At 34.1% G+C, this 26,718-nt stretch overlaps 1 protein-coding gene and 1 long non-coding RNA gene across 5 annotated transcripts; one reads left to right on the forward strand and one right to left on the reverse strand.

Annotated features, from left to right (window-relative positions):
• The first annotated feature begins 1,698 nt into the window (after positions 1-1,698).
• Positions 1,699-26,477, forward strand: LOC110694420. 4 transcript variants are annotated; one of them, XR_002505829.1, is made up of 6 exons: positions 1,699-5,499; positions 5,621-5,702; positions 23,833-23,984; positions 24,906-25,146; positions 25,251-25,330; positions 26,175-26,477. XR_002505829.1 is itself a non-coding variant. In XM_021871592.1 (5 exons), exons 3-5 carry the CDS (start codon positions 24,977-24,979, stop codon positions 26,462-26,464), a joined length of 471 nt encoding a protein of 156 aa, XP_021727284.1. In that variant the 5' UTR covers positions 23,501-23,650; positions 23,833-23,984; positions 24,906-24,976; the 3' UTR covers positions 26,465-26,477. The 4 variants fall into 4 exon arrangements, 1 of the variants encoding a protein (XP_021727284.1); XM_021871592.1 differs by lacking the exons at positions 1,699-5,499; positions 5,621-5,702 and adding an exon at positions 23,501-23,650 and having other exon boundaries at positions 24,906-25,077; XR_002505828.1 differs by lacking the exons at positions 1,699-5,499; positions 5,621-5,702 and adding an exon at positions 23,521-23,650.
• On the reverse strand, positions 11,809-20,735 carry LOC110694421. The gene is made up of 10 exons (XR_002505831.1): positions 20,017-20,735; positions 14,879-14,922; positions 14,395-14,754; positions 14,031-14,299; positions 13,718-13,953; positions 13,410-13,613; positions 13,269-13,328; positions 13,069-13,179; positions 12,507-12,974; positions 11,809-12,058 (listed from the first exon to the last, which is right to left on the reverse strand). It is a non-coding gene; the product is annotated as an uncharacterized LOC110694421 (long non-coding RNA).
• Positions 26,478-26,718: the final 241 nt, after the last annotated feature.

Here is a 26,718-nt window from a genome sequence, read left to right on the forward strand (position 1 = left end):
TTCAAATTAATTTTAAAAATTGTAAGAAGAAGTTAAGGCAAATGACACACGATTTGATGTCGTATACTTATTATATGGATGGCTTTCGTTATTATTGGAGATGATGAAAAAATTCCAATGCATAGATTTGCTTTTACACAATTACAGTTTTTTTTTTTATCAATTTCGCAACAATTTTTCATTTATTAGTAAATATATTGATTTACTTTATATAAATGTAATGATTTAATTTATATCAATTTTTTTTTTTTCTAACATAAACAATGAATAATGATTTAGAATTTAAATTATTTAAAAAATTAAAAAATTTATCTTTTCACATTAAAGATTTAGGTAATGGATGAAATATCAAACTTAACAATTTATTTATATTTAAAAAATTCAATTATAATGAATAAAGTTGTATTATTACCGGTAGGTCTAAGTCCTTATCTAACTAGAAGAGTAGCAAATTGTCTGCTCAGTGAAGAAATTATAGTAAAAAAAAAATTAACATTAAACTTTTGTAATTTTGTCTGATTATTAAATACAATAAATCAAATAATTAAAAACCTTAGATGAAAAAACCGTGCATTGCACGGGCTTTCATCTAGTTTATAATCTAATGAGCGCTCAACATTTAGAGGAGGAGGAGGAAAAAAAAAACCCCCACTCCCACCACCAAAATCTTTACCTTTAATGTAAGTTGCCTATATATACCAAGACACCAAAATCAATCATCTCTCATTTTCATTTGGTCAATATTATATAGTACTTCCTCCGTTTCATATTAGATGACACAACACACACTCTATAACCTTTCGACTTTTGTCTGACATGCTCAAACCAACAAAATCTGTCCTCGCTCATTTTATCATGTCTGCAACTCCAATTTTCCTTTTTTAATATATTTATTTCTAATTATATTATATAACGTGTTCCCACACATCCATCTTAACATAAGCATCAATGTCACTCCATCTTTCAATACCCAACATTCTAACCCGTATGACAATACTAGTTTAATAGTAGATTTTTCCCTCTATCTTCTAATGTATGCTCCAATCCCACAATACCCCTAATTTGGATTAGTTATTAAAATATAAAGGGAGTAAAATAATTTATCTTTAACACATTTTTTATTCTAATTTAGATCTAAATTGGATCATGTCATACATGTACAATTCGGGTTTAGGTCACGTGATTTGAATTAGCCAACACTGCAAGAAATAGCTCGATTTCCGACAGAACACTTCCGACGAACACGTAATTGTGTCGGAAAATACAAAATTTCCGACGATTTTAAAAATCCTGTCAGAAAAGTCGTCGGAAATTTCCGACGGAATTAAAATCCATCGGAAAGTACGTAATTTTCAACGAAATTTACGTCCGTCGGAAATTTCCTACGAAATTTTCCGTCGGAAAAAAAAATTTCGACGGAATTAAAGTCCGTAAGAATTTTCGGACGGAATATCATTCCGTCTGAATTTTCCAACGGACTTTTCTGACGGATTTTAACTGATTTCCGACGAAATTAAACTTAAAAAAAAAAAAGAAAGAAAAACCTAACCCTAATTTTTTTTAGCCGCCCTTTACCCCCTTCTCCCTTCATTTCTCCTCCCCCCTCTCTCTGATCTCTCTTTTAACTCACTTCTCTCTCCTCTCTCTCTTCTCTTTTGTCGGTTCTCTTCTCTCTCCTCTATCTCTCTTCTCTCTTTCTCGGATCTCTTCTCTCTCCACTCTCTTGGTGCTCTTCTCTCTCCTCTATCTCTCTTTTTTTTGGAATTTTTATGGTGGTTGGGCTGAGAAATATGGTAGTGGTAGGTGGTATTTTTTATTTTTTTAATTTTCGGTGGTTTTGTTGGTTTTTAGGTGGTTTTGTTGGATTTTGGGTAGGTGGTTTCGTTGGATTTCGGGTGGTTTTGTTGAAATTGGGCCAGGGTTTCAATTTTGGGGGTGGCGTAGTGAATGGTGGTGGTGGGCAGGGGTGGTAAGTGGCGGATCTGGGTTGTGGCATTGTGAGTGGGGGTGGTAGTTCTGGGTTTTGGGAGTCACGAGGTGGTTGGTTTTGTGCGGTGGGGTGGCAGATTTCGATAGCGAGGTGGGTGGTGGTTAATCTAGGATGTTGAGGTGGTGGATCTGGGTATGTGGTAACGGTGCAGGGGTTTTTTGTGGTTAGATTTTTTGACGGATTTTCTGTCGGAAATTTCCCGCGAAAAATTTCCGACAGACTTTTCAGAATCTCGTTCGACACTCGAAATTCCGTCAGATAGCTGGTTCCGACGGAAATTACGTCAGAAAAGGTCTTTTTTCCTATAAATGTGTTTCCGATGACCATTTCTGACGGAATTCCGTCGAAAACGCGTTTTTAGACGGAAAACAGGGTATTTTCGACGGAATTTTTCCGTCGAAAATGGAATGTTTTCTAGTAGTGATAAACCGGACTCTAATATTGATTTTAAGAAAGAGGAGAGCAAAAGAAGCTACTGTTGTAGGCCTTGAGTAGGAGGTGAAAATAAGGTAAGACTGAAATTCCCTGCCACTTTCTCTCATTTTTGGTATCCTTTTTCATTTCCATCTTGCAAAGCCCCAGGTTTGGATGGTTATGGCCCCAAATTCTTTTAACGTTATTTTAACATAATTGGTTCGGAAATATACAAAGCTATTAAAAGTTTCTTTTTTATCGGTATCCTTTTAAAAGAACTAAATCATAAGATTATTACTTTTGATCCCTAAATTAGGTTCTCCTTCAATAGCTAGTCATTACAGACTTATTAGTCTCTGTACTACTATATATAAAGCCATTTCTAAAATCTTAGTCAATCGGTTAAAACCCTTCTTGAATAAAATTATTGGTCCTTATCAAAATGATTTTGCTCCTACTCATGCTATTCAAGATAATATTCTCTTAGTACATGAAATTCTCAACCTTTTTAACAAATCTAAAAGTAAAAACGATTGGCTGGCTTTAAAATTAGATATGAAAAGAGCTTATGATCGAATTAAATGGGATTTTTTATGGACTACTCTCTCTTCTTTTGGTTTTAACCAGATTTAGATAAAGTGTATTAAAGCTTGTATTACTATGGTCTTTTACTCTTCTGCCGTTAACTACTCTACTACTCAACTTATTTGCCATTCCTTGCCATTCCTGAGGTTTGCGCCAAGGTGACCCCTTATTCCCGGCTTTGTTTGTTATTTGTATGGAAGTTTTATCCAAAAAACCTCTCCATCTTAGCCAATCAAAGAAGCTTGGGATTGGCCAAAGAATTGTCCATTCAGTCTCGATTCTTCTACAGCTTGTGGTACCCTTAGAAATACTTTGGCCGAGTTTGCCACCCTTTCTGGAAAACTTGTTAATTTGCATAAATCATTAGTTGTTTTCTCTAAATTTGTTTCCCATCAAAATAAATCTATTTTAGCTAGTTACTTTAACATGACCCCTAAGTCATGTCTTGGCCGTTATTTAGGAGTTTCCTTTAATTCCAGTACTTATAATAACAACAATTTTCACCATTTGATTACAAAGGCTAATTAGAAAATGAACAGTTGGTCTCCTAATCTAGTTTCTAAAGCTAGTAAGTTCGTTTTAATCCAGATCAATCTTGAGGCAATTCCTTCTTATGCTATGTCCACAGCTAGATTGCTCGTATCTAACACTTCCTCCCTTGATAAAATAAATAAAGGTTTTTTTCTTGAAACAGTCTCCTCAAAAGAAAAGATTGCCCTTGGTTGCCTGGGATACTATTTGTCAGCCAAAGAGTTAGGGTGTTCTTGGTTTATGTAAATTTGAGGTTGTAAATTCTGTTTTCTTAGCAAAGCTAGGTTGGAAACTTCTCATTAATCCCGAATAATCTGTGGGTACAATCGGTTTCAGCTAAATATCTTCGTCATTTCTAATTCCTTAGTTACCACCCCCAATCTAAGGATTCTTTGATATGGAAGAAATTGCTTCAGATCGTCCTCTTCTTATTCGAGGCCTTCGTTGGAAAGTATGAAATGGTTCCTCTATCCTGTTTTGGGTTGATATTTGGTGTGCTAATACTAATATCATAGGCCTATTATATTTGGACCCAAATCTTATTTCCAATCTAGATACTATAGTTAATACTTTTATTACAGATTACAACTCTTGGGATGTTCCCTTGCTTCTGTCCATCCTCACAGTTGATTTGATTCATAAGATCTGAGGTATCCCCCTACCATCCTCTACAATGCTTGATGAACCTCGTTAGGGTTTATTACAAGATGGTAATGTTTTGGGTACGGATCTGGGGGCTCTGACTGGAGCAGGTTGGGTCCAGTTGGATAACCTACACAGGGTGACAAACATAACTGCCCTCGGGGGTGGCTCGAGGAACCCCCCTCCGATGCTTAAGTTAGAATGTTTTTAGAGAGAGAAAGTGTACTTAGATATAGAGAGAGAGTGTGTGTAAGAATTCGTGTGTCTAACCTATTTTCCGCTGTACTTGGTTCCCTATTTATAGGTGTACGATCTCCTTTGGGCGGAGTCATACTTGGTCAGCCTATAAGTCGACTCTAACGGGCTGGTGAGCCCATCTGAATGTCCTTCCAGCGATGAGTGCGCACCCCATGAGCAAGGCTGGGAGCGTGGTGATAGCTCAATAGGAGCTATCATATACAACTAGCCCCTTAAGAGGTGGTATGAGGTCATTTATGCTAGGTCTTTGACTGATTAGCACACCTCCTCTGGACGAGCTCGACTGAAAGGGAATAGCTCTGCAGGAGCTATCCCATACAACTAGCCCCTCAAGAGGTGGTGTGAGGTCACTCATGCCAACTGTTTTGAGCATGTAACCTTATCGGTATTTGCTCAAAAAGTCGTCCGGCTGAGATTTTCTCCTTACAACTAGCCCCTCAAGTCTCAGGAGTGCATACGCGGTTCTAAGACTTAAGAGAAACATGTGGCGAGGTGCTAAAGATATTACCAACTGCAGTATGTGGATGATAATAGCCCCTCGAGTAGTTTTGAAGAAATGACTAGCTGCCAGCGAGGATTTTCGTTTACTCCTGCTAAGGTATGAGAAATGACGAGCTTATAGCGAGGAATTTCGATTACTCCCGCTGAAGTCTAGAAATGACGAGCTTATAGCAAGGAATTTCGATTACTCTCGCTGAAGTTTGAGAAATGACGAGCTTGTAGCGAGGAATTTTGATTACTCCCACTGAAGTTTGAGAAATGACGAGCATGTAGCAAGAAATTTCGATTACTCCCGCTGAAGTAGAGGAAGGTTTTTTTTCCTTTTTTTTGGTGGGAATGGTGTCTTGCATGTGTGGGACATGTGTCAGTCATCCAGGATGCAATTTATTTTACAGAAGTGACATGGCAGTTGAACTCTTATAGATTAGGTAAAACCGCCCATTAATTGTCACATTTAATTTCACTGTCTCCCTTTTTTTACTTCCCATCTTTCTTTTCATCTTCCTCTTTTCAAATTTTCTGCTCTCTCTTTCCTTCGCCATTGCTCTCCTGTTAACGGTTGTTGCTTCATTGTTGTTGTAAGTGTTCCTTCCTTGTTTCTTCTTACACTTTGCTTTTGTGTGATTAATTTGTCCTCTTTTAATTGCTCATTTTTTTAATTTTCATCCTGCATTGGGTTTATTTTTCCCTTGATTACAGTTCAAAATCCTCACTTGATTTTCATTTTTCGGGGTTGCAATTATCGCTGCGTGTCGTCAACTACACGATTTTTCTTTGAAAGGTATTTTCTTTGTACCTTCTTTTTCACACTTTCCTCCCTTTTCTATTTTCTGTTTGCGCAATTACATTCCCCATCTGTTTTCTTTGCAAGATTGAATCTTTATTTATGAGTTCTACTGTTCATGCGCATTCTTTCTTTTTGCTTGCTGTTGGTTGCGCTTTTTCGCTTCAATTTTGCCTTTTCTCTTCTTTTCCTTTTTTGTTTCTCTTGGATTCGCTGTTGGAGCACAACTGATTTTGCTTTTACTCCCCATTCTTCTTGTCTTTGGGGTTTTCTTGTTGTTTGTAAATCCTAAGAATGTCTAACGCTTCTAACAGTCAGAATCCAAGTTCTCCCTCTGTTTGCACTAAGTCTATTTCTTCCCCTGAGTTGTCTCGCTCAGGTGACCATTTTGAGTGAACTTCTTTTGTTTCTTCTGCTTTACCCCCCATTACCCTACAAGTAGTCATCCCGGGTGGAACTTTTCCTGCTGGAAGCGGGGTTGTAATACTCCGTATTTTTATAATATTTTCATGTAAATAAATTATTTATTTTATTTATTTTTATAAATTAAAATGATTCATTTCATTTTAAAATAAATTAATTATTTAAATGTTATGTAAATGTGTATAAAATAATATGAGTCATTAATTAAAGCAATAAAAGTATTTTGAATTGGGTCATCCTTATTTAAATAGTTGGATCAACTTGTTGGGAAATTGAGGACACTTAAGAGCCCAACAAGTTGGCTCCAAAGGAAGAAGTTAAGAAGAAGTAGGATTTAGTAATGACAGTCTTGTAATTATGAGTTTTTGTTTTAAAAGGGGAGTGTAAATACTTTAAAACCTCAAAGTTTTTCACTCTAAAATCATAATTGTCAGATTTCACAAAAAAATACCCCAAAAGTTTTCTTTTTATTTTCTCCCTCTTTTTCCTCTCTTTTTATTCTCTCTTTTTCCCACACCTCTCTCTCTCTTCTTTTTCTCTCCCACCGACGCCATCGGCGATCAACTAGCGCCACCACCGACCATCGATCACCGGCGGCCAGCAGTAGCCGGGGCCACCAGCCGGCCACCGTTTTCTCTCTTATCCTTCCCTCTTTTTGGTTTGGTACAAAAGAAAAAAAAAACTCTTCTCTCTTCCTAATTTAATGTTAGTTGTTTTATTAATTTAAAGTATGATTTTGAATATGTTTTTATATTGATTTTGGGTATTTGATGTTGTTAAATTATCCATATAAATTTCAGATTTTTATTTAATTAAAAACCCTGATTTACAAACCCCTAGAATTTGGGAATTTATTGTTTATGGTTAGGGTTTGATCTTAGGTTGCTGTTGTTGTTTAATTAATGGTTTAAACATGTTTTTAATGAGTTTGAATCCCTCAAATTAATGCTGGAATTTAATTATACACACTACTTTTTAATTACTGTGTTAGGGTTTGATTACCCATAAAAGGGAAAAAGGTTTTAATGATTTAAATATGATTTCTTAGTCTATTAGTGATGTTTTATATTAAATAAGGGCATGTTCTGTTCAGCTTAATTTTAGTTCAGTTCAGTTTAGTTCAGTTCAGCTCCAATCAATTCAGTTCAGTTCAGTTCCTAATTTCCTTCTCTCATAAACAATTCATTTCAGCTCTATTCAGTTCAGCTCAGCCCAATCAGTTCATTTCATTTCAGTTTAATTGTTTTCAGTAAATCAGAACAAGCCCTAAGTGTGCTTGAATTTTATTTAAGTCATAAAAACTAAGTATTTTTGATAGGATTTAAAGTACTCACTTAAAGAAAAGGTTTTATGGCTTTTATGTCATTAAATTAGGTTGATTAGTAAGGTTTAAAGTGTATTATAGTTGCTGGAAATTTGTGAGAATAGTGGATTAATTATAGTTATGTATTCTTATTTGTAGGAAGCTTTGAGCTAGGTGATTTCTAGCGAGTGTGGCCTAGTTTAGGCACTATTCTAGGTACGTATGTGCACAAGAAAATGTTTGTGTATGCATACGTAGTAGCATGCTAGGGTTGTAAAGTATGATTTAAGTGATGATTTAGTAGCATGTTTGGTTGATTATATGCTTGGAATTGATGTTGGTTGAGCATGTATAATTATGCAAGTATGTGAATATGTTGTTTAGGGTATGATACAAGTTGAATATGTATGAATCATGGAAGTATGTTTTATTTTCAAGTGTCAAGAAAGCATGAATTTAATAAGCAAAGCTTATGTATGTTTGAAAGAGCTAAAATTAGAATTATTGAGCATGATTCTTGAATTTATTTATCACCATTTATTATTGGTGTTGAGTCAAGAAGTTAGTTTATTTATTTACTCACTCATGTATGTTGAGTTTGAGTCAAGGAAGTTTAGTAGTGCGTCTTATGCACCAATGTAGTGATCGTGCAATTTTGTGCGCAAAACTTGGCAAGGAGCCTTAATTAAAATAAATAATATGTGCTCACTAATTAATTCAAGAATGAATTGGAAATTTGTGTTGATTGTTGCAATGTTTTTTCTTGATTGATTGGTTGGAGTCATAACAAGTTAAATTGGTAAATCACGTAAAGTGTAAGAGGATACGCACCAAAACTCTTGGAAGGTATACACCTTGAGTATGAACATATGGGGGAGTTATGGGGTTTTATATTTAACCATAACTTTTACAAGGGTATAGGATGCTGTACTTTCTTTTATTATTAATGCGCTGGAATTCTGTCAAAAGTGTGACATAGTAGGTGTCAATTGGGGTAGCTCCCTAATTGGAAGCTCCATGTTTAATGGGATTTTTTAAACGAAGGAAACCCGCTCGATGCGTAATCCAAAGCTATTTTTTAATAATTAACATTGCTAGTTATGAGTTAAAGGTAAGTTGACTTGTGATTGTATGGTGAGCATGTTTTAATTATTTTATTTGGTGCTAGAATATTCATGTTAGTGTGGTGCAACTAAAGTTTAATACTCAATCGTTCATCATGAAAACTGTATCAAGACGCTTCAATAACTTAAGACAAACAATTTCATGAAAAAAAAAGTAAGACTCCTAAGTTCAAAATTAAAGGGTCTTCATTCTCTATTGTTGCGCACATTGGAATTTCGCAAAGAGGATGATATCTATTGTGTCGAGCTTCAATCAGTAACAAAATTTGAGCTCAAAGGAAAGAATTCAAAAGTAGCGAGAATAGAGGGAAAAGTTGAATAACATTTTATTTTTCCTCTTACTTGTTCTAACGAATGACCAATATTACTAGGCTTAACAAGTTTCCTTTGGTCAAAAAACTATTTAAACACATTCGTTTAATCGTTTCCAAGATCCTAATTGTTATCATAATAAGACGAAACACGGGATTTCTAGACCCATTTCAAGCAACATGAAAGGGTTTAAATCTTAAAAACAAACAAGTCATCGAAGCTACCCAATATTGGGGGCTACGACACTCGGAAATATAAAATGGGGGCTCAAAAGACCGAAATATAGCCAAACTACACCAGTTCGATGATGTCTCAACAATTTCCTAAGCTAACTAGTTTTATGCAAATCTTGAAATCATAGTTTTATAAGTGAATAATAATAACTATCGATTATTGTTATCATTGATAAAACCAATTTTGCAACTTACGCATGGCAAAAATAAACATGAGCCGCAAGAATAATTTCATACCATTTTCAAAGTTCAAAATTTTGATCCCAAATTTAGTGCATAATTTTCGTTCTAACACTTCAATCTACATTAAAATTTACAAGTATAGTCCATATGAGAAAATAAAAAAGAAATAAGTTCAAGCACATTCGGAAATCAAATGAAGAAAAAACATATATGCTTGTGTATGCTCATACTTGACTCAATACTTGACCACTTCACATGAAATTTGTTGCAATATATTCCTTAAACATGTCACAACAATATAGAACAAACAAATTCATGAAAACAAGTCGAATCGAATACCCTTAATTTAAAAAAGTAACGGACTTCTTTCGATTTTCCCCATTTTGTTTACCAAATTAAAAGTTTGGTACAATAAACAAGGAGCACGATTTACTTTCCTTAAGTTCATACGACAACAAAAAATGGAAAGAGATCGGAAAAGACGAATGAAGAAGAAAGGCACGCGCTACAGATCATGTTCTTCCACAATTGTTCGTCATTTAAGTTCTGCGCGCAACTCACAGAGTTGCGTGAGATAGCTGCGTGCAACTTCTAATGTTGCGCGCGACGCCCCAGCGCAACCCTCAAAGTTGCATGCGGTTACTGGTAAGTCAAAATGCCCATTTCTCAGTTTTTGTTTAATCTTCCAAACCAACGTTTTAGCTCATTGAATTCGCCCCTCGACAGGCTTTCTCGCGAAGTTTTTTTAAAACCTTCAAAAACCATTTATTGCTTTGCATTTTATAGTTTATTTCTTCTTTGATAGTTTTTTTTGCATCATCCTGCATGCACACCGTGCTTTGTGCCTGCCCCAAGCATACGTTTTAGTTGTTTTTCAGAAAAGCGTCTACAAAATATACCGTAGTGGTGCTTTACGTAAAAGCTTCCATAGACAGCTTGGCATTTTCCTATACTGCCCTTACAGAAATGTCACATTTTTCGTATTTTTGGCGTTACTTAACAAAAATACCGCGTACGTACAACGTAAAATTGTACAATGTATTGCTGCGTAAAATTGCACTAGCAACGTGATTTGCCTCCCGTCGAAAACGGTAGAACCCTTGTTTCTGTTAAAGGTGTTAGCTTAACGAGTCAACAGGCATGCCTAACCATCGGGGTCGGACGACCCCCATTGTAAGAAAATACGGTTAGCTTGAAAGCTATCGTGCTTTACCGGACAGTTAGGGTGTCCGTCCACCCCTTGTATAAAGAGCCGCCCCAACTGAAGCTGCTCCCATTTAGACACGTGCCCCTAGTCCTAAGACGCGTGTTTTCATCTTGTGGACAAAACTGCTTAGAGAGTTATCGATTTTCTTCTCTCTCATTGGATTTGGATATGTGCCTCCAGTCCTGAGACATGTATTTCCATCTTGTGGACATTGAATATCTGTTTTGGCAGCGTATGTCAATCTTTTATTCAAGTGTTAGGCTACGAATGACGAAACACCCCCCCCCATTTATCATCTTTTACTTTGTTAAAATCATGGACTAAAGTTCCAATGACAGATCGAGGGACTTTAGACCGTCGATGACATATTGAAAGGGTATCATCCTCTTTTAATCTTTTTAAACCCGGTACTCTCTTATAACATGACATCACCCAGGACAACCTATACTTTTAAAAGCGTTATATACTCGCAAAGGGTCAACCTAGATTCTTTAGCGCGCTAAGTTCAAATTACCTTAATCTTAGTAGCAACTTGTCTCGAACATTTAGCGAATCGAGAATAGTTTCGACATTCTCAACAATACTGAACACTACAAGGAAAAAGGGATTAGGCAACGGCCAAAAATTGTTGCCATAGATTCAAAAACTATTGCAGTAGTCCTTTGGCAATGGTTTTGCTACTGTTGCATTAGGGTGGCGCAGCCTTAGGTATTAGGCAACACTTTTGATATCTATGGCAATGAAATCATCAAATCGTTGCCTTTAATTTCCTATGGCCACGGTTTTATAATGCAACGCTTAGCTATCTAAAACAACGGTTATCTTTGAATTTTAGCCAACGCTTATATTTGATTTGCTACAATTAGCCACTACCTATAACCACGGTTTTCTTGCTGTAAAAAGTGTGTTACGAGAATTTTTGGCAACCAGCTCAAGTATCTAAGACAACGATTATATTTTTTAGAATTAAAATGTACCCAATTAAATAATCCTCCTATTTTATAAGATGAATGTGCACAATCTTATAATTTAATACATAAGATTCATAGATAAAGTGGCTTAATGTGCTTTAAATGTACATACATCTGGGTAATATATATATATATATATATATATATATATATATATATATATATATATATATATATATATATATATATATATATATATATATATATATATATATATATATATATATATATATATGTGTGTGTGTGTGTGTATACATACATACATATATGTATATATATACATGTATACATATATGTATATATACACAATCAATTACATCAACCCATATACTATGTATATATATACACACACACACACACACACATATATATATATATATGTATATATACACAATCAATTACATCAACCCATATACTACCAAGGCTTCTTACATGTCCAAAAACTTGCATACATATATCCTACCAAGCCTTCTGACATGTCCAAAAACTTGCATATATATCAAAATATGAATCAAATCTAATTTCAAAATGTCGCCTAATCCTAACGAGCTGGATACTTCAATTTACAAAAAGTTGTATGCTCCATATATAAATATCCTGCAAAAATATATACACACATAAACAAAACAAAATCAATAATAGAATATATGCAAGGAATAAAAATTAATAATTGAAGTGGAAAATTCGGCAAAGTTTCCTTTATAAATTGGACAACTTGGAAAATGGGAGTGTTTCAAATCAAGATTCAAATAAAATAAAAACAAGTTCCCAAATCAAAATAGGACAATTCATAAGATAAAGAAAGAGAGATGAGTAACCAAATTCAAGTATAAAATTTAGCAAAGTTTCCCTTACAAATTGGACTACCTAAAATTTTGGGGTGTTTCATACCAAGATTCAATAACAATAACAAAGTTCTCTCAGACCATAATAGGACATCTCAAAAGATAGAGAAAGGGAAATGTGGATTGGAGGGGGAAGGGGGGGGGGGGGGGACAAAGAGATTGGAGGGGGAGGGTATACTTTTATGAAAAAGGGAACATACCTGATTCAACAGTGGCTAATGCCTAAGTTTTTGCACCACCATCAATAGTAGATACAACAGCCTTGGTGATTAAATCTGGAGTAAGATTAAGGTCCTTTTTTCGCTAAGTTGATGAGCAAGTACTAAGGATACCACTTCATGTGCCAGACTTTCCTTTTGAGCTTCATAATTTTTTTGCATCTCAGTAAATTCAGCTACTTTGGCAGCATGTGCTTCCTTTTCCTTATCTAATTCTTCTTTTTCAACAAGCATATCCTTTTGCACATCGACATTAATGGTCTCCATAACCTTAGTTGGAAAAACTAGTTTATTACTAGCTCCACTTGCCTTCAACTTTTTACGAGAAACTCCTTTCCCAATTAGACGAACATATCCATTATAGTCTTCTTTCATTACTTCATCAAATGGATCCTTTTTAGAATCATCACTTACATCTACTTGGGATGCTTCCAAACGCCTCATTGCTTCCTGTATCATTTTAAAAACCAGTAGAAAAATATTCATTTAAGGTTTAATTGATGAATAAAATTATAACCCATACATTTATAACAAAAGTACCCACAATTTTCTTTTGTGTATCGTCAGCTGATGTCTTATAGGTCCTTCCTTCTTTACGACGTCGCGTACGTTCGAACATCTTTAATTTTGATGGTGCTTCACCATCCATTTCTAACTGCGTTTCATACAAAATTAAACATTACTATACTAATATATAAATTCAACTTTTAATTATTGAAATTATGTATGGCATAAAATTCTCACCATTTCCTGATGTATACCCCGCAAAACCCTCAGGACCAGTTGTATGCATTTGTCTTGCTACTGCCGTTTTATAAAAGAAAATAGAAGTTAAGCATGATGTATAGTAGGATAATTATTCATAATGTAATATTTTTTATTTACCTTTGCTGCCTGTGTATTCTAGTAAGCTAGAAGAGTTTTGAAATGTGCTTCAGGCACATTCAATGGGCGAAACGTCCATCTACCACTGTTGTTGGAATATGAGTAGTAATGTAATTTCTTAAGTCGGCATTTCCAACCTCTCCAAAACCAATCAACAGTTGTAAGAACCCAATCTTTAGCAATATTTGGAAGGATGTACTTGCTCTAGTTAAAAAAAGTTATCACCATAGTAGTAAGAAGTATAGCAATATAAAGGATCTTTTTATGATCAAGAATTAACAAGTAAAATTTATGCAAAAAGAGCTTACTTGAACATATTCCCAAATCTTATCCTTGTTAGGTACTTTGTGCCAATCAGTATAATTTAAGGGTGCCCAATTATGATCACGAGCAATGGTTCCCAGAAATAGACTAAGTTCATCCTTAGCTTTAGAAGGGCCTACAGGTTGTCCTTTATCATTGCAGTAGATTGCCACGCGGTCTTCCCATTTTCGAGCATGAACCTCAAACATATTCGTTAGCCCTCTAGTTTTTTTCTTGGGGCCTGATCAAGTAATGAAAATTTTCAATGTTGAAAAACTAACATAGAAAGTAAAAACAATAATTTGTTCGAACCATTACCTTGCTTTTCCGGAGGGACAACTACTTGATTATCAATGACGCTGACATCAGTTTGATTTTCAGATGGAATTATAGCAGTTTGCTTTCGCTTGGATCTTAAACGTGTTTCCAAATTTTGTATCTCCACATCCACTTGTTGAGTTTCACTTGGATCTTTTTGTTGCTGTAACTTCATGAAATCATCCATCGCCATGGAAGGACATAATGGCTTCTTTTTTTTTTTTTTTTTTTTTTTTTTTTTTAGCAGATGCAAGTTCCTTGGTCATTACCTAGATTGCAGAACAAAAGCACCCAATATCAGATTACATAAAATAAAACTCATTTATAATTCAGAAATCAAAGAAGAAAAATATTTAGCAAGTACCTTCTTAGATATAGATTTTGTTAGTGTTTCCACTAACTCATTAATTTCTTCTATCTCATTGCTTGGAACTTCAAAAAATTCTTGTTCAGAATCATCATCGTCATCAAATTGATCTTCATCAGGCACATAATCTTGATATTTCAACTCTATGATCTGGTGTTTCTTTTTGTCTTTTTGCTGCAAGCTCTTAACTTTGGCTAATAAATCATTAGCCAACTTTTCCATCCCAAGCTTTTTGAATTTGAGAGCATTTTTTTCGATAGTCAGGTTCCTTTGTTTCTCATATTCGGTCAACTTCGTTGGTTCAGGTACTTTTAAGCCTACCTTTGAACCTAAACTTTTTCCTTACTTTGCCACATTCTAAAATCAAAAGATTAATAACATAAGAATGAAATACAATCATACAACAAGCATAGTACACATAACTACAGGACCAAAAATATAAGGAAAAAAACAACCTTATAAAATGTATAAGGCCACATACCTAATCAGTCTTTATTGACGACTTCAAAAGGATGTAAAAAGGTCCTGTACAACATTAAGAAAATTTAATGAACCAATTTTATATAATAAATCTATAAATGAAACTAATTCTCCAAATATTGAAGTCACTACCTGCAAATTATAAGACGCATAAAACAACCAAGTTTAAGGAAGATAAGGAATGAAAACAACATTCCTACTTATATAACATCACAACTTTCTTAAAGCAAATCGTGAAAATGTCATTTCAGATTACGACTTTAGACTACATACATAAAACTAACATTAGTGAAACACTAGAAATGAACAACAAACAAATATCCAAGAGCCATCATCCTTAAGACCCAAGCACTAGGGAATCATCAGTGGCATGCATCCAGTCCCAATCTGTGTCATCATAGTCAGATTCATGTTCATGTATTCACTAACATTATCAGGTTCATGTAAGATACTTGTGACACCAACTGACCGTACATTAGAACTTGATCCTAATTGACTAGCATCCATGTCATCAGAAGGGGTGAAATTGAAACCATAATCAACCGACTCTTCTCAATATGTTTTAGTGTTTAATGTTCCCTCAAAGTCAAAGAAGTCTCTTGGAACTCGTTTCATTACATAGTGAATATCATGTTCTTCAAGGTCTTGGATATAAAAAAACTTGATGAACTTGAGATGCTAACACAAATGGATCATCTTTATAACAAGTCTTCTTGATGAAATTCACGTACGTAAGCTGATGGTCGTCAATTCCAGCAAGAAACCAGTCACATAGCACAACATTGAATTGAGACAAAAAAAACACAACTCAATAATATCTCTTATAATACCATAGTATGTAACATCTTCATTGATAAGAGTTTGGTCCCTTGAGCTAGCAAAACTTGAAGTTAAATCTGTTAAAGTGACTCCATAATTTTGACTCTTAACCTTAAATCACCATCCCAAGTGTGAAACCTATAGCCATTCATGAAATATCCACTATACCTTCTTGCTTTAGGATTGGGACCTTTAGCTAACCAAAATAAATTGCCCTCAACATTATCTCTTTGTATCTTATCTTGGAACCAACCAATAAACTCAAAACTATGAGCTCGAGCTCTATCCCATCTACACTTTCGACTTTGGTTATTCACCAAATTTTGGTGTTCCCTAAATTCAAAAAGACTAATTAATACAAATAAAATAAAATATAATGTAAATCAAGTCCAAAAAGTAAATTGTAGACAACAGTTGAAATTTTCTTACTTACTAGATGTATTTGTCAACTATTTCACTATTGCAATTGAAGATGCAATATCTATGAGCTTGCTTTAAACTTTGAAAGTCTAATGAAAATCCCTTACCTTTTCTTTTCCGCTTACCACGTCCAATAGGATATCCTCCCTTTGGGAAAAAGGGATATTCATCCTCATTTGGATTACTTTCACGATTTCTAACACATCTTCTATCCAACCTAGTCTTGACCCCGTCATGCAAATATCTAGAACAAAATGTCAAATATTCCTCCATCCAATAACCTTCTACTATACAACCCTCTGGACGACTTCTATTACGTACATAACATTCAACTTGTAGAGGTATCTCTCAACAAAATACATCCAGCGATATTACACTGGTCCACCAAACTTTAGTTCGTCTACTAAGTGAACTGGCAGGTGCATCATAATATCAAAGGAAGCAGGAGGTAATAACATTTCAAACTCACAAAGTATCTCTACAACTTCAGCTGCTAATGTTTCTAGCTCCTCCAAACTCACAACTTTACTACATATGTTTCTAAAGATATTACCCAATCTAATCAAGGGTAATGCAACACTTTTCGGCAATGCTTTTCGAACGCAAACTGGAATCAAGTGATGTAACATTACATGTGCATCATGACTTTTGTAGCCAACAAGTTTTCTTTCTCTACCTTGAACAGATCTTCCTAAATCTGATGCATACCCATAAGGAAATTTAGCTTCTTTGATAAATTTGAGAAAAAGATCTTTTTCTGCATTTCCCATTGTAAAAGATACTAGAGGTATCAAAAGCTGTTGACCATCTTCTGATAAATATGGGTTAAGGTTTAATTCCAATTCCATCAAATCTAGTCTTGCCTTATGATGATCCTTTGTTTTACCTGGAATGTCTAACAATGTACCAATCACATTATCAAAGACATTCTTTTCAGTATGCATGACATCAAGATTATAACGGCATGCAATGTCTGCCCAATATGGCAACTCGAACAATTTAGACTTCTTTTTCCAATGACCATCACCCCTTCCAGGTTTCTTTGTTTTCCCAAAATCATTTATAAAGTGTTCCAATTCTTGTAACACCTCTTTACCTGACAAAGGTTGAGGAGCACATCTATCCTCTACTTTACCATCAAATGATTTTGCATCTTGTCGCCAAGGATGATTTATATCTAGAAACCTACGAGTGTCCGTGAAGCAAATTGTTTTTTGCTATGTTTTAAATACTGAGGTGTCACATCATGATTAAAACAAGGACATGCGTAATGGCCTTTGGTGCGCCATCCTGACAACATAGAATAGGGTGGGAAATCATTTTTTGTCCTCATTAAAGTTGCACGCATCCTTAATGTTTGCTTATGAAATGCATCATATGTCTCTACTCCACTTTCCCACAATTCCTTCAATTCGTTGATTAATGGTTGCATATAGATGTCTATGTCATTTCCTGATGACTTAGGGCTTGGAATCAACAAAGACAACATAAAATATTTGGGTTTCATTGACAACCAAGGAAGGAGATTATAGTTGATCAATACAACTGGCCATGTGTTGTGAGAAACACTCATCGTTCGAAAAGGGTTGAACCCATCACTGGCAAGTGCTAATCGAACGTTACGTGGATCTTTTTTAAAATCGGGGTACAATGAATCAAATTGCTTCCAAGATTGTCCATCTGCTGGATGCCTTATTTTATTATCATTCGGACATTCTTTATAATGCCAAATCATTGATTCTGCTGTTTTTTAGCACATATATAATCTTTGAAGTCTAGGCTTCAAAGGAAAATGCCTTAACACTTTCGCAGGAACCTTATCAGATTTCCACCTAGATAAATGACACTTAGGACACTCTTGAGCTGATTCGTATTCCTTCCTGTAGAGAATACAGTTATTAGGACAAGCATGTATCTTCTTATAATCAAGACCTAAATCCTTAATAATTTCCTTGGATTCGTAGGAGGATTTAGGAAGATTAGCCATGGGAAATGCTTCTTTCAAAAGCTCCAAGAGATCACCAATTGCTACATTACTTAATCCATTAAGACAATTGAAGAGGTATAAACGAATGAGAAAAAGACAACTGGAATATAACTCTTGTTTCCCTTCTTCAACCAACTTGTAGAACTTTTTAGCTTCCTCATTCTGTTCATCTTCAATCCCTTGGCATGAATTTGATTCTTCAGCAACATCTCTAAAAGTATCATGTAATAAACTATGAATATCATCACAAGTGTTCTGACCACCAGGTTTTGGGTCATTACAAGTTGATGAAGATTGTTCTTTTTGAAGAACCCACTCCTTGTATCCCTTCACAAACCCATCAACTACCAAATGATCATATACATTATGTCTATAATCCCCTCTTACAGTTTTTGCAAGGACAACAAATTTGTTCCCCAACGGCATTGTAGGCAAACGAATGATCAAGAAATGCATTCAACCTTCTTTTATACTCATCTGATTGTCTGGGGTAATTCATCCAATTTTGATCCATCATTAATTTTCTTGTTTAAAATCAATGGTAACTAGATATCTACCAAAAAAAAAAAAAAAATTGAAGACAGAATTATACAAAAAATTATGACATTTAAGGGTAAGCATACACTATATTTATCATTCCAATATGACGCTAACAATATCATCTTATTTTCCAAAGATATTGTACATGTTTTACTTTAATTTAAATCCCCCAAAAAAGATACATTATAATTGAATTTAAAAACAGGTGAATAATAGGATATTATAACAAACATAGTAACATGATTTATAAAACAAACAAATGTATCACTTTTAAGGTATATAAATTAAAGCTAAAGACTAATAGCATATTTCCAACAACACATGTTCACATAATCAATAACTAGTGAGATTTCCTAGATTATGTGTAGACATTATCCTTTAGTGCACATAATCACATTAATACTAATAAAAGGTTTGACAAAGTTCAATCCTTAATACTACATTAAATATCAAAGCAGGGCATAAAATAAAGATTATAAAAACAAATAATAGCTCACAAAATATATACAGAATAAGAGTGTCATTTATACAGACAAGTTGACATACTTCACCGTACAATCTTATATGGAGTGAATCAAAATTAGTGATGCAACCTTGAACTCCATCGTCTTATGCAAATGCTTTTATTTGCCATTTGATAATGAAAGCAAATATTAGCAAATCGACATAAAGGCTAGAAGTAATTACTCACTTTCCACTATAAATTTCACAAGCAAACAATGCAGGTGAACATTCAATTTCACCTAGCTAATAACAAGTATTACAATCAAACAACACATCAGAGTACTAAAATGTGCCTCTTATACTATGCTAATAGAAATAAGCCAAGGTTCCATAACACACTAGTTGCTTATTTAGAAATTTAACTGTATAATTTACCCCCAATGTATAAATTGCAAAATTAGATAGTAAATTGCAAAAATTATATTAGTAACCTCAACACATTTCTCAATTTGTTTATAAAGCATACTAGATGGAAAATGCTACAAATAAACTCACAATACCCAATTTATTTAAAAGCATTCTAGATGACCAGTGGTTCACCCCCACTAGAGGACTGTACTTCATTTTTAAATTTACACAACAACAAATTAAAACCCAAACTCTACATATATATCATACATTCAAACAGAAAATTCACTTGGTAGTAGCGTAAAATCACAAACCCATTCTTAACAAATTATTATAAAAAAAAAAATATATATAAAATATAAAAAATAAAAAAAAAATAAAAATTGGAATTGGCAGAATTTTTTCCTACTATATTAAATTTGTAAGAATAAAAAAATTATATGTTTCAATTACCCAAAACTTGCTAAGAATCAAATTTCAAGATTTAATTCTCAAAATTCAGCTGGGAGAAGGACACTTACAACAAATTAGCAGACCCACTAGCACTTGATGAGAAACTTGCTGACCCGATAATTGTACAGTTTCTACACACAATTTTGCTAGCTGCTATCAGACCTTCTTATTAAGAAATTCGTTGATACTACCTAGACGCTCGTGAATGAGATGTTAGTAACCCTAATTATGAAATATAAGCTAGGTACGGTAGGGGGTTATGAGAAAAATTAGGAAATCTAAAGATGAATGAAATTTATGAGAGAAAAGAACAGATAAATTCGAAATTAGGGTGAGAGATTGATGAGAGGATTAGCATCTTGTTCATGAGTTAGAGAGAGAAAATGAGTTGAGATAAAAATTGAGTTAGAGAGAGAAAAAACAGGCAGCTTGGGGTTTTGGTGGGATTTGGTTTGTGGGAAAAAAATTCATGGGAGGGAAAAATTTGGGTCCTTGGCGCGTTTACCAAAATATAATAGGCTTTAGGTTAAGTTTTTTTAACCGTTGTTTGATATTCTAACAAAAAAGTAGTGATAAAACTGTTGCCTTACTTAATCTTTAGCAGCGGTTGTTAAAGGGCTAAAACAAAGGTTGGAAAAGTGCAGCCATAAATGCCTTTATGCAACGCTTAGAAAACTATTGCTGATTCGGAGTTGCCTAAGCCCTTTTTCCTTGTAGTGAAAGATTCTTTATCTTTAAAGAACTTCGCAGAATGAGTCTCGGATTTACTTTCTTGACTACTTTGATCTTCGTCTATTCTAGACTCAATCAAAGTGGGGGCTAATTATAGACACCTACTTTTGGCCTCCTGTCCCGATGGGAAGTGCGATGATGTTACAAAAACTCGTTATTCATGCTAGATCAAAGTTGAAGTGTTTATGGACTCTGAAATGCATTATGAACCTGTATTTGAGAGAAAATTATCTTATAGCTTAGTCCGATTACTAATTAGGCCTAAAACATGCTCATACATGTTTAATATTGATTATTAACGAACCTAAATGCGTCATATGCAATTATTAGATCAAATGGGTCTTACATTGTTAAAAAAACAAGCCAACCAGAAAATTTAACCATCTAATATCCGTTCAAGGCATATAAAGTTGGATATTCCTTTCAAAGATCTTTCCAACGGTATATTATAAGCTTAATTCCGAGTTAAAACGAAAAAGTTATCATCAAAATACTAAACCGGGCCCTAAAACCGACACCCTTGCACTCAAACAGCCATATCTTGTGATCCATAACATATTTTAACCTAATTCTAACGGAATTGAAAAGTAGACATTTAGAGTTTTCCAATGATATCTTATTTGCCTTAATCCGACTTTGCAATCAAAATATAATAGGCTTTAGGTTAAGTTTTTTTAACCGTTGTTTGATATTCTAACAAAAAAGTAGTGATAAAACTGTTGCCTTACTTAATCTTTAGCAGCGGTTGTTAAAGGGCTAAAACAAAGGTTGGAAAAGTGCAGCCATAAATGCCTTTATGCAACGCTTAGAAAACTATTGCTGATTCGGAGTTGCCTAAGCCCTTTTTCCTTGTAGTGAAAGATTCTTTATCTTTAAAGAACTTCGCAGAATGAGTCTCGGATTTACTTTCTTGACTACTTTGATCTTCGTCTATTCTAGACTCAATCAAAGTGGGGGCTAATTATAGACACCTACTTTTGGCCTCCTGTCCCGATGGGAAGTGCGATGATGTTACAAAAACTCGTTATTCATGCTAGATCAAAGTTGAAGTGTTTATGGACTCTGAAATGCATTATGAACCTGTATTTGAGAGAAAATTATCTTATAGCTTAGTCCGATTACTAATTAGGCCTAAAACATGCTCATACATGTTTAATATTGATTATTAACGAACCTAAATGCGTCATATGCAATTATTAGATCAAATGGGTCTTACATTGTTAAAAAAACAAGCCAACCAGAAAATTTAACCATCTAATATCCGTTCAAGGCATATAAAGTTGGATATTCCTTTCAAAGATCTTTCCAACGGTATATTATAAGCTTAATTCCGAGTTAAAACGAAAAAGTTATCATCAAAATACTAAACCGGGCCCTAAAACCGACACCCTTGCACTCAAACAGCCATATCTTGTGATCCATAACATATTTTAACCTAATTCTAACGGAATTGAAAAGTAGACATTTAGAGTTTTCCAATGATATCTTATTTGCCTTAATCCGACTTTGCAATCAAAATATAATAGGCTTTAGGTTAAGTTTTTTTAACCGTTGTTTGATATTCTAACAAAAAAGTAGTGATAAAACTGTTGCCTTACTTAATCTTTAGCAGCGGTTGTTAAAGGGCTAAAACAAAGGTTGGAAAAGTGCAGCCATAAATGCCTTTATGCAACGCTTAGAAAACTATTGCTGATTCGGAGTTGCCTAAGCCCTTTTTCCTTGTAGTGAAAGATTCTTTATCTTTAAAGAACTTCGCAGAATGAGTCTCGGATTTACTTTCTTGACTACTTTGATCTTCGTCTATTCTAGACTCAATCAAAGTGGGGGCTAATTATAGACACCTACTTTTGGCCCCCTGTCCCGATGGGAAGTGCGATGATGTTACAAAAACTCGTTATTCATGCTAGATCAAAGTTGAAGTGTTTATGGACTCTGAAATGCATTATGAACCTGTATTTGAGAGAAAATTATCTTATAGCTTAGTCCGATTACTAATTAGGCCTAAAACATGCTCATACATGTTTAATATTGATTATTAACGAACCTAAATGCGTCATATGCAATTATTAGATCAAATGGGTCTTACATTGTTAAAAAAACAAGCCAACCAGAAAATTTAACCATCTAATATCCGTTCAAGGCATATAAAGTTGGATATTCCTTTCAAAGATCTTTCCAACGGTATATTATAAGCTTAATTCCGAGTTAAAACGAAAAAGTTATCATCAAAATACTAAACCGGGCCCTAAAACCGACACCCTTGCACTCAAACAGCCATATCTTGTGATCCATAACATATTTTAACCTAATTCTAACGGAATTGAAAAGTAGACATTTAGAGTTTTCCAATGATATCTTATTTGCTTAATCCGACTTTGCAATCAAAAGTTATGGAAGTTTTAAAAATACATTTTTGTATAAGGCAAACCGCACTACATGCAATTCTCAAAGTTGTGCGCACTTGCCGCGCGCAAGTCTTATAGTTGCGCTCGGCACTCTAGCGCGACACTAAGAGTTGCGCGCGCCACCTGACACCGCGGCTCTAAAACCGTAAACCTAGATTCCTACGCCTATGAATAGCATAGTGGAAAAAATGCCATTTGTAACAACCTATTTGTAACGGACAGTAATTTGCCAGTTACAATAAACCTATTTGTAACGGGCAAAATAACGATCCGTTACATTAAAGCAGCGTAGTGGTAAGGAAAAGAGTATTTGTAACGGGCAAAATAATGCCACTTACAAAAATCGAATTATTCGTAACGGGCAGCGTATTGCCCGATACAAATAAGTCGGTGTTTGTAACGTGCACTAGTTGCCTGATACAAATAGATTAGATACGTAGACGTTAAAAAACTCTAAAAGCGCCTAACTGCTTTTTCACTTCATCATTTCAAGCAGCTGTCTCACAGTCTCTCCTCTCTCTTACTTACTCTCTTTCTCTCTCCTCGGATCCTGCTTCCTTCAATGGTGATTTTTCTCACTTCACTCTCTCTTCCACTCCTCCTTACCTCCATTTCTCTCTGATCGCTCCATTGATGAACCTCCCTTCAATTTCCCCCTTTTTTGGATTTTTTATTTGATTTAATCCTTTTTATTTTTTTGTGTTTTTGCGATTTGATTTTGATATTTTATTGTTTGGGGTTGATTAGGTGAGAAGGGAAGAAGGATTAAGGATCTGAGCTCGATTGTGCAGAAGAGGTTTAATTTGTGAGACAATATGAAGAAAGCCAGCGTCGATAGAAAGAAAGTTCGGCGATCCGCTGGATCTCTGCAAAGCGGCAGCAGCGATACTCTTCCTCGGGTTTCGCCTCTTTCTCTCTTCTCTTTTTCTTGCATTTATGTCGATTTTTTGATATTTTTTTTTGTTTGATGATTTAGGGTTTAAGTTAGTTACAGATCTTGAATTTCGTCTTTTAATTTCACATTTTGGAAGATTAATATATCGATGGTATTCTGTTTATGGAATTAGTTGTCGGTTGATGATTTTATCTGTTTTGGCTGATGAATTGTTTAAATTTGGTGGTTATTTTTGTTGTGAATTGAGGTTTAATTGTTGCGATGAATGAAATTTTGGTTTGTTTTTTCTGATTTTGATGTGAATATTGTTTATTTCAGGTTGTGTTTTTTCGTAATTAGTTGATTACTTGATTGTTAATTTGCAAAATGAATTGAATAAATATTTAACTTGATTTATACTTGAGATTCTACAAAATGTGCTTATGAAATGTAATTTGATTATTGTGAATCTTATCGACTTTAAACTGCTATATGAAGTATTGTATTGAATTTTTTTGGTTACCGGGTTTGATTACCATATTTACTAAATAAATACATGTATTTGTGAATTCTTTTGGTAAAATTATATATTCCTGATCCATTCATTTGGTTGAGGCTGAATTTGCCTAGTTGATATGAGGAATGTTTGTATATAAAGTAAAAAGTTGCGTGATATAATCAGAATCATTAGATAATTTGATTTCATTTGGTACAATTAGTTTTACTCTAAACAATGACGGCCATATTAATGGAGCTCACTAATTTAGTAGAGTGATTGAAATTTCAATTTGTGCATGTAAATTCTGTTGGACTTATGAAGTGATTCTAGCTGTGTTTATTGCTTTATTTATATACGTGTGTTTATTGCTATTTAGGTGTCTGTCTCATGAGTTCTTTAGTAATGACATTATATATATTAAGATCTGTGGCTTGAACAAACATGCAGGAAGATAGACAATTGCATTTACCCCTTGATTGGAGTGGTGGTGCTTTCCGAATCGTTGAGAGGAGGCCATCATGTGGTTTATGTTAGAGGAGGTGACAGGAAAAGATGAAGATCAGAAGAAGAATATACGGGGAGATATTATATGGTATCATGCCAGTGGTTCGTATATTGGGTAATACATACTCTGGTTCACCCATTGCAATGAATCTAAAGCTCTTATGTAACCTATGATTTGAGCAAGGTTATATAAACGAAACGCCTTCATCATGATTTCTTCAGATTTATGTGTTCTAATTTTATCAATTAAATTGCATTTGATTAAAGGGTGTTATCATTTCTGTGTAGGGTATTTAGAGGAGACAAAGGAAACTTGTTCATCTTAAAATTGGTTGATCGATCATACTCATCATATAGAATTCCACAAGGTAACAAGTAAATCTGTAAATGTTAGGTTGTCAACTGGTTTTTTGTCTAGTTAACTTAACACTAGTCTTCTAGCTAGTGTTAAGTTTGGTTAAATTTTAAACATGAACTAGTAATGGCTTTTTATTTTGAATTAAAATGATAACGATACATATTTTCTAAATTAATCCACTTTTTTTGTTTTTTCCTTTTTTCTTTTTTTCTCTTTTTTGGTTAGAGCTGAGCACTTTCTTTGGGTGTGATTAAAAAGATTGATTTTGTGAATTAAACTATAGATGTTTCTCATAAAACTTATTAATACCTTTTTATAGTTATGTATTATTTTAGTATGCATTAAAAGTGAACTAAACAACAATTAGTAAGGAAATGAACATAGTATAATTTTCTAACTTTGGTTAACTTATATAGGGACATAGAAATATAAAAAATCAACAACTAAGAATCTGGGTTTGCCTAATATGATAGTCCTTTGCTGTCAAATTTACAAATTAATATCAGAATCTGTTTTAATGCTTGATCATAATCTATAGATCACACTGTATTGACTATATATATTAATCAATGCTCAACAACAAAATTAACACCAACTCTCATAAAAATTCCCAATTTTTAATTCAAAAAACCAATTAAAATTATATGTTGTGATATACGTGTGTTGTATCCTTTTAAGTTTTACGTTTTGTGGTACAATTTTTTACTAAGATTCTTGTAATAGTTGGGAATCTTTTATTCCATTGTTATTGTATGTGTTTTTGTTGGACACAAATACGCATTTTTATTTTGATCTAAATTCAGTAATCGTATCTGATCCATTTTCATCATTTCTTGCTAATATGTAATGTACAGGCAATGAAAGAAGTACTTCAACTTTTACAATGTTTGCTGCTGCGCTTGGTTGCTGCTGCCAGCTTTTGGTTGCTGCTGTTCTGCTACTAATAATGCTGTTCTGGTTGCTATTGATACTGTTGCTTTTGGATGCTGCTGTGATTCATTATTTACTAAAATTTAACATTTTTAGCTTTACAATATTGTTGGTTTATAAGCAGTTTTTCAGATGTAAATTGAATTTGGTGTATATGCTATGTTTGAAAATATGTTTGTGGCATGAAAACCAGCATTTTTGGTGTAAATGTTAATTGTATTTGATAATATGATTGGTGAATGAAAAAAGAATGGGGTATTTGTAGTTGGCATATATGTGTCAGTTACAAATACCCCTAATATTTTGCCTTATTTATACATTATTTGAAACGGGCACCAAAAGTGTCTATTACAAATAAGTAGTTATTTGTAACTACCCATTACAAATAAACTTATTTGTAACGTGCACTTAACATTTGTTATCCGTAACGGCCACAAATGTAACGCTCGTCGCCCATTACGGATGAAC

The sequence above is a fragment of the Chenopodium quinoa genome, unplaced genomic scaffold (genome assembly GCF_001683475.1).
Source record: "Chenopodium quinoa cultivar QQ74 unplaced genomic scaffold, ASM168347v1, whole genome shotgun sequence".
NCBI lineage: Eukaryota > Viridiplantae > Streptophyta > Magnoliopsida > Caryophyllales > Amaranthaceae > Chenopodium > Chenopodium quinoa.